This window comes from Gallus gallus, chromosome 6 (genome assembly GCF_016699485.2).
Source record: "Gallus gallus isolate bGalGal1 chromosome 6, bGalGal1.mat.broiler.GRCg7b, whole genome shotgun sequence".
In the NCBI taxonomy this organism is placed as follows: domain Eukaryota; kingdom Metazoa; phylum Chordata; class Aves; order Galliformes; family Phasianidae; genus Gallus; species Gallus gallus.
The window spans coordinates 16,583,711-16,598,166 of NC_052537.1; the positions used below are offsets into that span (position 1 = coordinate 16,583,711).

Sequence of the window (14,456 nt, forward strand, 5' to 3'; positions counted from 1 at the left end):
TCCCAGCACTGACCTGTGGGAGACACCACTTGTCATTGATCTCCATCCAGACATTGACCCACTCACCACCGCCCTCTGGACTCAATCCTGCAGCACATCCTTTTTACACAGCAGCACTACGTGCACGCACTGCTCTTTCAAGTGTAGGTGCCAGAACCTGCCAGGCAGGGCTGCTCTATCAGCTCAGTGGGAAACCAGAAGTGAAAGATTCACAGGCAGACAAATGTGATAAATCTTTAACTCTGCTCAGTTTTCTTGTGTGTTAGTGCTACCACTATTTGCTGTTGCCTATTCAAAGCCCTTGGTGTGTGAGCACTTTATGGGTAGGATTACATTAATTTTCAGTGCCTTGGGGATGGTTTGGCACAAAGTACCAGAAGTACCTCTGGTTGCACTGAGACCATTCCATGGTGCCCTTGGGCAGAAGACTGAATTCAGGCATCCAGAGTGCCAGCAAATGTATTCATCCAATGCCATCTGTATCTTCCTTCCTTCTTTTCCTCTTCCCTACTGTGAGAGGGAAGGCCACTCCTGCTCCCTGCCAGTGCGGTGTGTTGTTGCCTGCTGACATCACCTGGCACCATCAGGGTTCAGCAGTAGGTGCTTGGAGAGAGGCAGGGAAGCTTCCATTCTTCCAGGCGACCCTGCAAATAGCAGGGGGGTTGAAATTAGATGATCATGGTGGTCCTTTTCAACCCAGGCCATTCTATGATTCTATGATATGATCCTATGTCAAAACAGGCTTTGGAAGTTTTTGACTAGGAGAGGATCACTGATTAACCTTTGGTTCCCCTCCCAGTGTCCCAGAGCCACTGGAGTGGGATTTTGAGCCTGTTCTGGGCTCACAGGCAGGGCTCAGCCTCTACCACCATTCCCAGGGGTTGCTAAGAAGTGCATGTCCCTCCTCTCCTTAGTTTCTGCTGCTCTGCAAGCACTAAATTTGTTTTGTTTTTCATCAACGCAGTGCTTGCTGTACATGGGCAGATGCACATTTGTCAACGCAGGCTACCAGGGCAGTTTGAGGTGCGAACAGCCTCCTCCTTGACATTACAGTCAAGTCAAGAGAAAACAATACTGTTATCTGATTCAGCAGTATCCCATGTCCTTATTTTCAGATCAGCATCTTCATGACCCACCTGTCTAACTATGGGAATGACCGCCTGGGACTGTACACTTTTGAGAGCCTGGTCAAGTTTGTGCAGTGCTGGACCAACCTTCGCCTGCAGACACTGCCCCCAGTTCAGCTTGCAAAGAAGTACTTTGAAATCTTTCCCCAGGAGAAGAATCCCTTGTGGCAGGTGAGAAAACTGTTTTAATCGCTCCTCCTGGTTTTCCTAGAGCTGTGTTCCACATTTAAAGCAGAGAAACTGCTGACCCAGAGCACAGAGTGGTAATGCATGAAGGTTTTAGGTTTAACCTTTGTGGCTTCAGGCAGCAAGGGGCAAATTACTAAGTGGAAGGGACGGGGGTAATGGTGTGAGCTTAGAGACAGGGATAGCTGGTGAAAATGACTGGAAGGAGGGCTGTAGACATTTGGGTCATTAAAGGGCTTCTGTAGAGCAAAGTGCTGTTAAATGCTAAGTGTATGAGGAATAACCCTGTTTGTTGCTAGAAGAGCTTGCAGGCATGTTAACATGATTAATCTTAAAGTAATTTCACACCACAGAATTCATGTTCATTAAATAAAAACATGTTTATTCCGTTTTATCCCAGAGCAGCAGCTCTCTGCCTGGTAGATAATGAGCAGATGAAATTAACTGAAGGTGATAGAGTTGTCTGCCAGCCAGCAGTTCACAGATGCTGAGCCGTACTATCGTGGTGGCCCAGCGCAGTGTGGCTACACAGGGCAAGTCCTGTGGTTAATGCTCTCGGAGGGACTTTGGCTTCTGGGTCGTGTTGGGCTTTTGAAAAATATTCCCTCCTGCTTTTACCTTGCTGCTTGGCAGAGCAGCATTGTGGCTGTGGAGTGTTCCTCGTATGCTAATAGCATCTCCCCTAGAGGACTGCCTTCCAGCTTCTCCTCCCCTTTTCATTAGCTCCTGTGCTAATGCTTAATCCCATCACTTACGCTGCAGAATCCCTGTGATGATAAGAGGCACAAGGATATCTGGTCCAAAGAGAAAACATGTGATCGTCTCCCCAAGTTCCTCATTGTGGGACCTCAGAAAACCGGTAATGTGAATACTTTATCTAAAAATAGATTGCATCTTTCATCTCATTCCTCCAGAGAGGAGAGCTGGAAAGGTCTGTGTTGTAGATCTGTATTGCTGCCCTTCGCACAATCTGCCAAATGTCCACAGAGGACATTTCAGAGAATCTCAAATTTGTTCTAAACAAAGCCTGGCAAGTCTGTCGCTTCAAGCCTTGACACTTTCTTTGCACCAGTCCTTATTTGCAGGGAAAAACCCTACCTGCAGAGCTGTGTTCTGGCTCTGGTTTCTCACACAAGCTTAGAGAAACTGTGACCTTTCTTAGTTTGTCACAAGGCATAAACTGCCAGCAGGACTAAAGGCATACTTAGCAAAGGTTACAGTGAACGTCCCCTGGTGCCTTTATTGTGACAGATCTGTGTACCCGCTGCAAACTCTGTGTCACTGTCAGTAGGAGGCTGAGATCCTCTTTTGTCTGACCTCTGTCACCACCTCTTAACTGCTGCAGCACTGTGGCTGGCAGTGACATGACTATCTGTGTGTACTGTCCTGAGGAGTCTCTTCTAGCCTGAAGAGAGCAAAATCTCTCCCGCCAAAGCCAGGTCTTCAGACCTTGGCTTTCTCTGTAGTGCAGTGAAACAGCAGGCACAGCCCAGCCAACGGTGATCCTGGCCTACAGCAAGAAGCTTGGCGCAGACAAACTGCTGTCTCCAGCTTGTGTCACTGTGAAGCTCTGTTGCTGTGTGTGTGCGGCATGGGTCCTCTGGATCATGGCCCAGGCTCCTTGCAATTGCACAGTAAGAAAACCTTGTCCTGGCATCTGATTTATTGACCTGTGGAAGCCCTACAGCTGAGGACAGAGCAGGATTATCAGGCTTGGCTGGGTAAAGGGAAAACATCCACAGCAGATTCAGGCCATGCTATCTCTAGATGAATTCCCATTTGAGGAAATTAATGTCCCCAGTGCATCTCCTCCCTGAATGTGCAGGTATGAGTTCTGCCACATAGCAGTGTGGCTGCACTACTGAGAGGAGAAGGGTGGGAACGGCCCAACTGCGTCAAGAACACAATGTAGCCGACATGGGTGACAGTTGTGCTACCAAGGTGACTTAAATCAGCTGCATGAGTTGAAGTCTGGGACTGAACTATTGAGCCATGCTCAGTCTCAAAGTGCTTGGTGTCTCTGCGGTTGTAGCCTGCATGAGGAGTGGGTTAGCCATGTATGGTAGGAGTGTGTCCACTGGGGCTCTGCGCTTCACAGCGTAGATAAAGCTTTTAATTCAGTTGAACATTATGTATGAGTAGGTCCCACTAACTTGTTCCTGTTGCAGGCACAACAGCTGTGCATTTCTTCTTGACCATGCATCCAGCTGTCACCAGTAACTTCCCAAGTCCATCCACTTTTGAGGAGATCCAGTTTTTTAATGGGCCCAACTATCATAAAGGAATTGACTGGTAAGAATCCTGACGTGTGTTCTTCTATCATAAGGTGCACCTGTACTGTCTTATCCTGAATGTGCCTGTATGTACACCTCAGCCCTCTTAGTAGCCTCTCCATTTCTGACTCTTTGTTTTCATTGCTACTGCTCAGCATGTTCTCTATTTGCCTCCTAAACCAACTGCTTGCTTGCAGGAGTAGGACAGTTAGTTTCTGATCTTAATGTCTGCTCACCAGCAGATACCTAGGGGTGTGATGTAGCTTTACAAACTAGAGAGTCTTTGTTGAATCCATTGCTATCATGATATTTCTTCCCCTTTGACAAGCAAAACAGGCAACAATGTGCTCATTTAAAAGTTCTTTGTGGTTTCTGAGTTAAGACATGCAGGACAGAAGGGGAGGGCCTCCATACTGTTGTTCTGGGCCCTTTAGATTTACAGAAATATCAGTACATGCCATACACTGACTGCAGTTTCTTTTTGGCCACATGCATACCCTCACCTTTACCTGTACAAGTATGCAATTATGCTAAAGTGTTTCCACCTGGCAGGGAATACAAGCCACTATGGCAGTATTATGCTGCTTCTCCTCTGTTAAGGAGAAGCAAAGACATTGTTTTGCCGTGTGCCATTTCTTTGCTGTGCCACTCTGCTCACCAGTGTCCTTGTTCATTTGGCAGGTACATGGAATTCTTTCCAATCCCCTCCAATGCCAGCACAGACTTCATGTTTGAGAAGAGTGCCAATTACTTTGACACAGAGGTAGTACCAAAACGTGGTGCAGCCCTGCTTCCTCGAGCCAAAATCATTACTGTTCTGATCAACCCTGCAGACAGAGCCTACTCATGGTATCAGGTAACTTCTCCATACTGTTTTGTGGGTGAGCACTTGAGAAATATTCCAGTAGGGTGAGGCAAAAAGCCTGGGGGCAGAAAGCCAAGGATCCATTTCCTTGGGGAAGCCAGGAAAGATGATGCAGGCTGGAGAGTGTGGACAAAGTTATTTACAAAGACAGTGGTGGCTGCCTGTATTGAGTCAGTGGGGTCTGCACAGAGATGGCATTGAGGAGGGAGGGATTTTGTTTTCCTGCTCCTTAATTCAGCTTATGCTTTTCAGCACCAGCGAGCTCACAATGACCCCGTGGCACTCAATTACACCTTTTACCAAGTGATCTCTGCAAAATCCCAGGCCCCTCAGGAGCTGCGCAACCTGCAAAGCCGATGCCTGCTTCCTGGCTGGTATTCAACTCATCTAGAGCGCTGGCTAACGTACTTCCCCTCTGGGCAGGTAAGAGGTTTAGCTACAGAGTGAAATAGATTATAATGTTTTGACAGTGCTGACTTTGGAAGAGATCATGCAAAACTTGTGGGTGTAGGGGATGAACACTGCTGTCTGGCCAGAAACTAAGATGACAAAGCAGGAACTGATCTCAAGGAGTCCCTTCTAGGTTTAGTGTAGAGGAGCAGAGACCATCCCTCTCTCTCTCTCTCTCTCTCTTCCTTCCCTGCTCCTTCTCTTTTCCCACATCCCTTCCCCTCAGTCCCTTTATATTGTTTTCATTTCACCTTTTCTCTTATCTTTTGGAGCAAGAACCACCATTTGCTTTTCTCACTAGAAGCCAGTAAGAAATCAGGCTTAAATACTTCAATTTTGCACTTTATACTGTATTTGTAAATGTAAATGACTACAAGATGATACTGTGATCTCTCAGACAGCCCCACAGGCTTGAGAGGTTCAGGAAACAGCAGCATCAGCGCTCCCTTCCTTTCATCTAAGGCAGCTTGCAGCCCTGGGAACCCCTACAGGCCCAGCTGGTGTTCATCCACTTGCTGTGGTTTCATAGCTTTAAAGAGAAGCTCTTAGACTCTGCCACTTGTTAGCTTCCATGTTGTGAAGTCTTTAGCTGTCTGCAGAGGTTTAACTTGGCAAAAGGTCAGTTAATATACACTACAGACCATTTCTGTCTCAAAATTCCCAAGGCATTTATAAACTAAGATGTTATGAGTCAGAAAATATTTTTTCAATTTCTTTCTGATACTGCAGTTATCCTCAGACAGTCTGTATTCCAGCAGTCTTACAATGCCCATTAGTCTCTTGAGATTGCTGCTTTGGCAGTCAGTAACTGTACATGATAGATCTGCCAAGACTAAAATTAGAGAGAAGGGAAAATAAATCAGAGACCTGTATCTCTGGTTACTGTCAGAGTAAGACTACTGCAGTTCAGCTATTTGTCGTGGAATAATTAGCAGGAAGAGTAGCTGATTGGTACCGCATTGCAAGGAGAAGTTGTGGTGAGTAGATCCTTCAAGGCATCACGATGGGTAGCCAGAAGCTATTGTATTAATCCTGCAACCCGTGCCTGCTGTGCGTGAGAATTAAGAATTAAATCAATAGCTCAGCCTGCCTCTTTCATAAAACTAATGCAGGCGCCGGTTACTGTGTTTCTCCATGCCTGTGGAGCTGGAGAAGGCAAACAAACGTTGACTGTTCCTATGTAAAATGTACTGTCACATTCTTGGGCTTCAATCTCATTGCCTTACTATTCCTGGAGGTCACTGATGTGAGGAATACTAGAGCCAGGGACACCAACTGGGTGGTCACTTTAAAAAAGAAAAAGGGAAAGAAAATTGCATTGCATGGCTACTCTTTGTGGTGTTAGCTTTGTACTGGCACACCATTCCTATACTTGCTAAGGGTCAGGGTCTCCAACGTTCCCCAGACTTCAGTGCATGTGACTATTTTTCTTTTGAATAGTTGATGTATCAGCAAAGTGCTGTTCTTTATTGTCCACCGTATGTGTAACAGGAGAATAATCTTAGGTTACGGAAGAATACTTAACATAATGATTGACATCTGAAAAAAGGATACACAAGACAATCCATAAATAATGCTACTGCTGGACCTCAGTGCTGGCTTACAGGGCAGGCTGGCCAAAGACAAGTTATTAGACAAACTGTGTTGGAATTTACTGTCCTGTAGTACTTATGGCCCTTATTGTAACTTCTCTATCTGCTACACGCTCCTCTATTATGTGGCTCCAGAATAAGCAGACACCAGTAGCCTATACTCACATGAATGAAGGTAACGGATGGTTTTGAGAGCTGGAAAGCTCAGCACAAGCTGTCGAGGCTAACGGTGGCTGCTTTTATTTCAGATTCTCATTGTGGATGGTCAGGAGCTGAGACACAACCCTGCCTCTGTAATGGACAACATCCAGAAGTTCTTGGGAGTTACACCACTCTTCAACTACACTCAGGCCCTAAGGTAGGGAAATCATTTTTGGAGAAGCTACTTTCTTAGCTGAGTGTGGCACAATAAGCGTTTGATTGGAACAGTATATCTTGTCTCTGACCACAAGACCTGCCAAGGTTTCGGAGGTATGTCTGAACCTTAAAATTAATTTCAGGTGGCTCTGTCTGGATGGTGTGAGAGACTGGATTGGACTCAAACTTAGTCCAATGAAATGAAAGGGGAAGGGCTGTTTTTTGGCACTGTCGTGGAGAGGCATGAGGTTGCTCACAGCAGTAATTACAGTGTTTTTCATTTGGTCTTTGTGGTTTCAGAAAAGGTGCTGAAATTATTAGAGCTTCTTATGCTTTGTGTTTGTTACACCTTGAATCTGGCAAAAAGCAGAGAATGTGGGATAAAAATGAATGACAGGCTGCTCTTATCTTCATCTCGATGGAGATTAGGGACACATCACACAGTTTTGAGATAGAGAGTCTATTATTACAGAAGATGTGGACTTGACAGCCGAGTGCTGTCTGAGGAATTGTTAGCAGAGGCAGTACCTCGTTGCTACCAAGTTGAAGAACGTTAGTCAGCCATTACTATGATGTTCTCCACAGTGCAGTTTGAATAGGTAAAGTAAGTGCTAGCTGAAGGTGAACTGAGTCGGTATCAGTCTTCAGTGGCAAGCCCACTGGACATCTGGAATATTGTTCTTTGCTGCTGAAACCTGGCTTTTCACAGCTTCTCTGCCACCTCAGCCTCTGCTAGCTGAGGGTAATAGGTGTGCCTGTGTATGGTTGTAGGTACACTGCAATTGCTCTTCCTTTAGCAGTGAGGATAGGAGTACCAATTTAGGCCTCCTCCTCGTACAGGTGTTCTCCAAAGGAGTGGCTCATGGCTGCCTTGGGGTGTGCAGATTTAAAGAAATGTAAGATCGCTTGGAAGCCTTACTTGCAGAAGGATGTCACAGTAGTCAAGTGCTAAAAGCAGCAACAACAAAAAAGCAACCTGAATTGCTCAGATAATAAAAAAATCACAATAATAAATTAAGGATTGAACTGGGAAGTACCTGTGGAGCTATTTAGTTTCTGCAGCTACTAATTGGGTATGTGGCCATATCTTCTAAATATCAATGTCCTTTTCAGATTTGATGAAGCAAAAGGATTTTGGTGCCAGCTGTTAGATGGAGGAAAGACCAAATGCCTGGGAAAGAGTAAAGGAAGAAAATACCCTGACATGGATTCCTCGGTGAGTAACTTTCTCAAATTTGTTAGCAGCAGAAGAGATGTAGACACATGAAATGCAATGAGCAAACCCACCTGGATTTTCCTACTGCCAGTGATAGGAAATAACCCGTGGACCAGTGACAGAAACATACTAAGGATAACGTTTTCTTTCACGCTAATGTAGTCTGTCTTTTCCATGCAGTCACGGCTGTTCCTAAGAGACTTCTACCGGGAGCACAACATTGAATTATCCAAGCTGATGAACAGACTTGGACAGCCCCTTCCAACCTGGCTCCGAGAGGAACTGCAGAACTCCAGCTGGAGCTGAGAGGGACTCCCCTGTTCCCAGTGCCACTGGGATGTGTGGTGCTCCAACATGTGCTATGATGCCATCTCTCGTCAAGCCAAAACAAGTGGACAAATGAGCAGTAGCAGAGAATGTGCATGTGGAGCCTTTCCCCACCACTGGGAAGGGCTGCTGCTTCTGACACTGCCCTGAGGCATGGAGTGCAAATCTCATTCTGGAGTATTAATGGTGTGTCACACTTTGACTCTTACTTGCAGGAAGGATGTCTGCCCTACTTTGAGCAGGAGCGAGAGCACGGTTAACACTTTATGTTTAAATTACTCTTCTCAGTATATGAAACAGGCACTAGTTGGAGGGTTTATGTCTTTCGCCTCTGAGTCCAGAAAAAAAGATATGAGAGGTAAGTTATAGAGCCCACTGATGAGAAAAGAGGAACAGCTTAAGAAAAGAGGAATCTAGTCCAGTAAACCTCAGCTTTTATCCAGCAGTCTGTTATTTGGCAACAGCAAGGTACAAGAACACCTCTTTCCTCCCCAGGTGCAGTACAGTGGCCATGACAATTACTTACAGTGCCACAGTGTGTGTGTGCTGGGGACTGCACCGTCTTGGAGACAGATGTACAGGCATAAGATTGCCGCTCCTTATCTGCAGCCTTGATGGTGCAATACGGTGTCCAATGACTCTGGTCAACGGGTAGTGGGAGATAAGGCAAAGCTGCAGACACGGACACCAAATTAATTTCTTATCTTAGGGAAAAGGTTGCCATACATGACAACATGGCAAGTATTTCTCTATAGGGGCATCAGCCATTTCAGAAGATGCCCAAGGAATGGTAAGTCAGTCCCTTTGGCGCACGTTGGAGGCCTGTGTTAGCGGAGCACAGTAGCTGGGGGAGGCAAAGCTCGGTACAGTTAAATAAGGCTGAAAGCAGACAGTTCAGTTCCCTCTTGTCTGATTAACTTATTAAAAAAAAAAAAAAAACATTTTTTGTCTTCTCAACAGCTCCAGGGTCTTTAACCACGTATGCTAATACCTGTTTAATCCCCCTGCAGTCCAGCAGTGCAAGGAGAAATAAAAAACCCAACCCAGAGTAAGTACCATTAAGATATACAGGGAGGGCTTAGCATTTTAAGCAGGAATGTGGTTTCTTGTATCCAAAAGGGGCTGTTTGTTTAGATTACTATTTCTGCACATAGTCAATAATTTAAGTACACTACGGTGCTGTGCCTCCTCTTGCAGTTGTTGGATAATTTTTCTCAGAGGAAATCCTCCATCATGGTTGTACATGTTTTCTGTTGCTGAGCCATGGGCTTCTCAAGTTGTATGGGCTATTGTCCCTCCCTTGTGGGCACAGATGGACCTGTATTGTTGCGGTTCCAGAGAGGGGCAGGATCCATGTGAACACAGGTTATGGAAGCTTCCACAACTGTCATGAGCTCCTTTTCGCCTATCGGAGGAGAAAAGTTGCTTCAACCAAGCTTTTCCATTGAGCCTTAGGTATTGTGTATTTCTGAATGAATGGTGCATTTACCGTTGTATGTAAATGTATATAGTTTGCAATATAGTATTTTATTTCATGTGCCCTTGGAAAGGGTTATTTTGTGCAGCCAAAAAAAAAAGGACAAAGACTAGAAACCCCTCTCTCAGTCCTGTTAGAGAGAAGAGCCCAACTTCCTGCACTGGATCTTGTATAGCATCATTCACATTGAATGATAATGAAGAAATTCCTGGCTCTCAAAACAGAGCACAAGTGTCTGAATAAAGGCTAGAAGTAGTAGTAAGTGGATTCAATAAATGTACTACTTATTTTTCTTCCTTGTGATGATTTGGAGTGATGTCGTGAACTGTAAGCTGGTAGAAAGATAAAGAAAAACCCTAGAGAACATATTCCAGTTCTTACAGCTGATATTTGAGAGGGCAGCAAAGGTGTTTGCTTTAATTATAATTGAAATGTCTTTGTGCAGCTGTAACAGTGTAGTAAAAATGTCTTTTTTGGTATGTGCAACTGGAGGCTCGCAGAAGCCAGTACAGCACAGAGAACCTGTGGTTGGATACTCACCCTTACTGGGTTGCACTAGTGATGAATTTTGAGCTATTCCCAGCTACTGCAGTAACTCCCAGCTGCTACGCTGCAGCAACAGAGCTTTGCTCTGTCCTAGCTGTGCAGATGTGCAGCCATTGCATGGCCTTGGCCAGCAGCCCATGAGTAATCTATGATAACACAGAACCTTACAGTCAAGCAAAACATTGTTTAGTCACAGTTGTGCAGAATTATACAATAGTCTTTCACCTCTCACTTTACCAAGCCCTTCTCTTGTTTCAGAAACAAACACAGCATCAGCAAAACAGGTATTTTTTTACATACTGCTACAGGAGGATCCCAGGACCGATGCTATTGCTGCTCCATTACACACACAGCTTCCTTCCTTCCTTCTCTTAATCCATTACAGGTTCTCTCTTACACATTTACTTCATGCGTTACCTCAGGGCTGCGGTAAATATTCAAGTAGATGGATGCAAACATTGAGGGAAAAAAAAATCAAGGTACCAGGAACAAATTTGGAAGGGGCTAACTAAATGTCAGAGCTGTTTGTTGGGAATAGTCCTACAATCAAAGCAGCAAAGAGCAGCTCTGTGTTCTCACTATTTGTCCTTCCATCCCCACTGATTTCTTCATTGCTGTGCTAGATTTTTACTGCTTAAAGCAATGGAAAAACAAATCACCTGCTATGGCTAGATCCAGATGTAAGATGGACAGTTCTCCAGTAGCCAGACACACTGATTACTTGATCCTGACATAGTCACTTACTTGTTACTGACCCTCACAGCTCATTTTGACAGCGGAAATGAGTAGCAAATAAACCTTATCTTCTTGCCTCACTATTTAGTAAGGAAGAACTTGACGATAAGTAGTTAGCTTTCAAGACAAGGAAAAGGTTAAGCATAAGACATTACCTGAAAATTGTTTTGTAATGTATTAATGTTTTCTTTTTCTGGCATAGGAAACTGAGCCATCAGAAAGGTATCAGAAGGGCCCGTGATTTTAACAGTAGCCAGATCAGGTCACTTCAGAACTGGAAGTGTGCATAGCAGGTGAGAACTGTCAAAACAAATGTTAAGAAACAAATTAAAAAGTAAAAATAAATAAAAAGCAAGCCAGCAGAGTATATATGCCACCCTTAACAAAGAAAGCTCAGCAACGTGAAGCCAAAACTTTTACTTTCTCACAACCTCTGAAATTCAATCAATTAGAAAGATACTTACTAGTTGACTGCTTTCTAATTTGTACAGGAAATACAGGGAACTGGTACGAACAGGCACTGAAGGGTAGGAGGCATTTTAAAGGCTCTGGGAGTATTTCTCTGTATGTAAAACATCATAGATCACGTCTACCTAAAATCTGATCCCTGAAAACTGCAATTTTTAATTATTTTTTTTTAATTGATGACAGTACTGAAAAAGCATAGTCTGGGCAGAAGTGCACAGATAGTGGAAGTCAGAAAGAAACACAAGAGTGTATTAATCTAATGAACACCTTGATCAACTATACTGCTACTGTTGTTTTTCAGCAGTTTTTCCATATGCAGTTGATAAGAGACTCCTTTGATTCCTTGCTGATAATTTTGCTGTAGCAATAGTAATATGGCAAGAAAAGTAATGACAAACCAACCTGAACACGAATGTGGTCGCTCATCCCTTTGTTGATTCCTGACTTTCACTGTCCCTCAGTGAGTAAGCCACCAGGTGAGTGTGATCTGACAAGCACAAGGGGTTTCAGCAGCCTGCCTCACACTAAGAAGAAAAGCTCCATTCATGCTGTAGGATATGGAGTTGTGGTAACCCCCCTCCAGTTATTAAGACTTAACTATTGTTTGTTTCTGTCCCCTTCTTTCTTAATGCCTTATGGAATTAAAAAGAAGAAAAGAAAAAACCCTCCACCCATAAACATTAAGAATTGTTAATTTAACTCTCATCTTTGAAAAACACCTTACAAGTTGTAGCAAAACCAACAATGTATCTCTGACACTTTAATCTCCAATGCTCTAGTGGAATATGTAGAAATAATTTATTGATCTATTCAATCTATTTTTAGCTTTAAAATCATTTTCCTTCCAAGACTCAAATCCTCCTCATTGTCATCCATATCACTTTATTGACTTCTCTAGTCTCTCCAAAATGCTTGCAAACCATATGTCTATAATTCTGACACTGCAATAGCAGGCTGAAATCCAGCTCAAGTTTACTTTGCAGTAACAACAAAGGATCATAAATCAGACTGTTCTCAGAACCCTGCCAAGTCAAGTATTGGAAAAGGTGCATGTCAGGATTTATAGCAACGTGTTGACAGTAAGGCTTGCACAACTGCTGCCCATATAGCCCCAGAATTCCTAACAATGATGTACTCCCAGTTGACTTAAACAAGACAAACTGAAGTATGAAATAAGAGAAAGTTATGGAAGACCATTCCAACTCTGTGCAAATTACTATATACAATAGATTTTAATGCATTGCTAGCATTTCTCCCCTCAATCCCTTAAATAGTTCATCATGCCCTTAGTGGCAACAGAGTAATTGTGCAGTGCAGACTGTGCAGCATTAAGTAGTTACGCTATAACTGCAAACAAGCAACATGAACAAGAAAACAATTGCTTACAGAGCACAGACACTGTTGTTATACCAACACTTAACAATATACAGCAGTGGAGTTACCTTGTGACAGCTCATAAAGCTTGCATTTGGCAGTTAGCCCTGAGAAAAAGCTTTAACTCATGGTAGGCTCAAACTGAAAACCTAGCACAGAATATCCCCAAACCGCACTCACAGTTGTCACAGATCAATGATGCTCTTTGACAGGAGCCATTGACCACCCTGCCCCCAAGCAAAATGTGAGCAGGAAGTAGAATGAAGATCAAAATCCACATTTAAATTGTGCTGAGGAGCCAGAGGAGAGGTAGTAAACAAAAATGGTAATATTAAGAAAGACTCCCTGTTGTTGTTTTACCATAATCACATTGTGTGAAGCTCTAATTAGGGCACAGAGAAAAACCAAAAGATTCTAAATAAACTGTAGTTGAGAGCAGTTCATGCTATCACTAGGGATGGATTAAAAGCAAAGTCATACAACAGTGGTGGTCATAAAAAATATGTTTATAGTTAAGTTCCTGCATTTTTAATTTTTCAGTTTAGACTAAAAAAAAAAAGTCATCAGTACTGTTGTAGCCATCAACACCTGTATGCTTTTGCAATAGATCCCCCAAGTGCACCCTGGAAACGTCATTTTAACACTGTGCCCTTTTCTCGATTCCTGGACAAGAAAAACAAAACCAAGAAACAACTTTCCCAAGACTACAGAAAACTACTTCACATTTATGTCACATTTCAGCTAACTTATTTACACCAGGATGTAGTATTAAATTTCACAGACACAGACCTTGCTTACTCCATTTCTGCTCATGCTTCTCTTGCAAAACTCTTCAGAGCGCTCTAGCACTACGTAGCAGTGGCCAAGCCAACTCTAGATGTGCTAAGCTTGATTAAAAACCAAACTCCCACCCCCAAAAAAAGGCAAACAATTTCGGTTCAGTGTGCCCCTATGAAGGTGTTTCTGTCAGGGTTTTCTCAGAGAAGGAAAATACATATCCCAAATAAATTCTAATGAGAGTAAACAAAAGTTAGAAAGAAACACACTTTTCAGCTAACTCTAGCCCTACCTGTTAGGCACGTTATTCATCAGATGACAACTCTGATTGTTCACTGGCTGTAAAGATGCTGAAGTCCAAAGGCAGGTAGTGCTCTTCTGTCTCATACTCCTGGAAAGGGCTTCCAAAAGGAAAACCTTCACAGGCAAGAAAGATGGTTGTAGGTGAACATGTCCTACGCATTTCCCTATGGAGGGGAAGAGCGAAGCAGGCCCTCTCAGAGGCTGATGTGCCTCATTTTTACAGAAAAAGGCTGCATCTGTATTAAGAGAAGTGTTCCAAGCAATGACTAAAGCCTTTATTTTATCCACTGCATAAAAGCTAAATCAAATCGTTCCTTCTGGTGACCCAAATAGCTGAGAATCCAGATGTTATTTTGGCACATCTATCAACTTCATTAAAGTCA

At 43.6% G+C, this 14,456-nt stretch overlaps 2 protein-coding genes and 1 non-coding gene across 13 annotated transcripts in view; 1 reads left to right on the forward strand and 2 right to left on the reverse strand.

The window, feature by feature from the left end:
• NDST2 (N-deacetylase and N-sulfotransferase 2) overlaps positions 1 to 10,163 on the forward strand; it is a 128,247-nt gene extending 118,084 nt beyond the window's left edge. For all 11 annotated transcript variants that reach the window (XM_421613.7, XM_046943012.1, XM_046943011.1 and 8 more), the window contains 8 exons: positions 1,116 to 1,298; positions 2,076 to 2,172; positions 3,482 to 3,605; positions 4,268 to 4,442; positions 4,704 to 4,874; positions 6,742 to 6,851; positions 7,964 to 8,066; positions 8,247 to 10,163. In XM_421613.7, coding sequence (XP_421613.2) covers positions 1,116 to 1,298; positions 2,076 to 2,172; positions 3,482 to 3,605; positions 4,268 to 4,442; positions 4,704 to 4,874; positions 6,742 to 6,851; positions 7,964 to 8,066; positions 8,247 to 8,372 — 1,089 coding nt within the window. In that variant the 3' untranslated portion in view covers positions 8,373 to 10,163. The remainder of the gene's footprint in view (positions 1 to 1,115; positions 1,299 to 2,075; positions 2,173 to 3,481; positions 3,606 to 4,267; positions 4,443 to 4,703; positions 4,875 to 6,741; positions 6,852 to 7,963; positions 8,067 to 8,246) is intronic.
• Positions 1 to 14,456, reverse strand: part of ZSWIM8 (zinc finger SWIM-type containing 8) — a 102,873-nt gene that overhangs the window by 11,369 nt on the left and 77,048 nt on the right. The window contains exons 29-30 of the transcript XR_006939535.1: positions 14,063 to 14,237; positions 11,307 to 11,451 (exon numbers count right to left, since the gene is read on the reverse strand). The gene's annotated coding sequence lies outside the window, so the exon portion shown is untranslated. The remainder of the gene's footprint in view (positions 1 to 11,306; positions 11,452 to 14,062; positions 14,238 to 14,456) is intronic.
• On the reverse strand, positions 526 to 600 carry MIR1624 (microRNA 1624). The gene has a single exon (NR_035112.1). It is a non-coding gene; the product is annotated as a microRNA 1624 (primary transcript).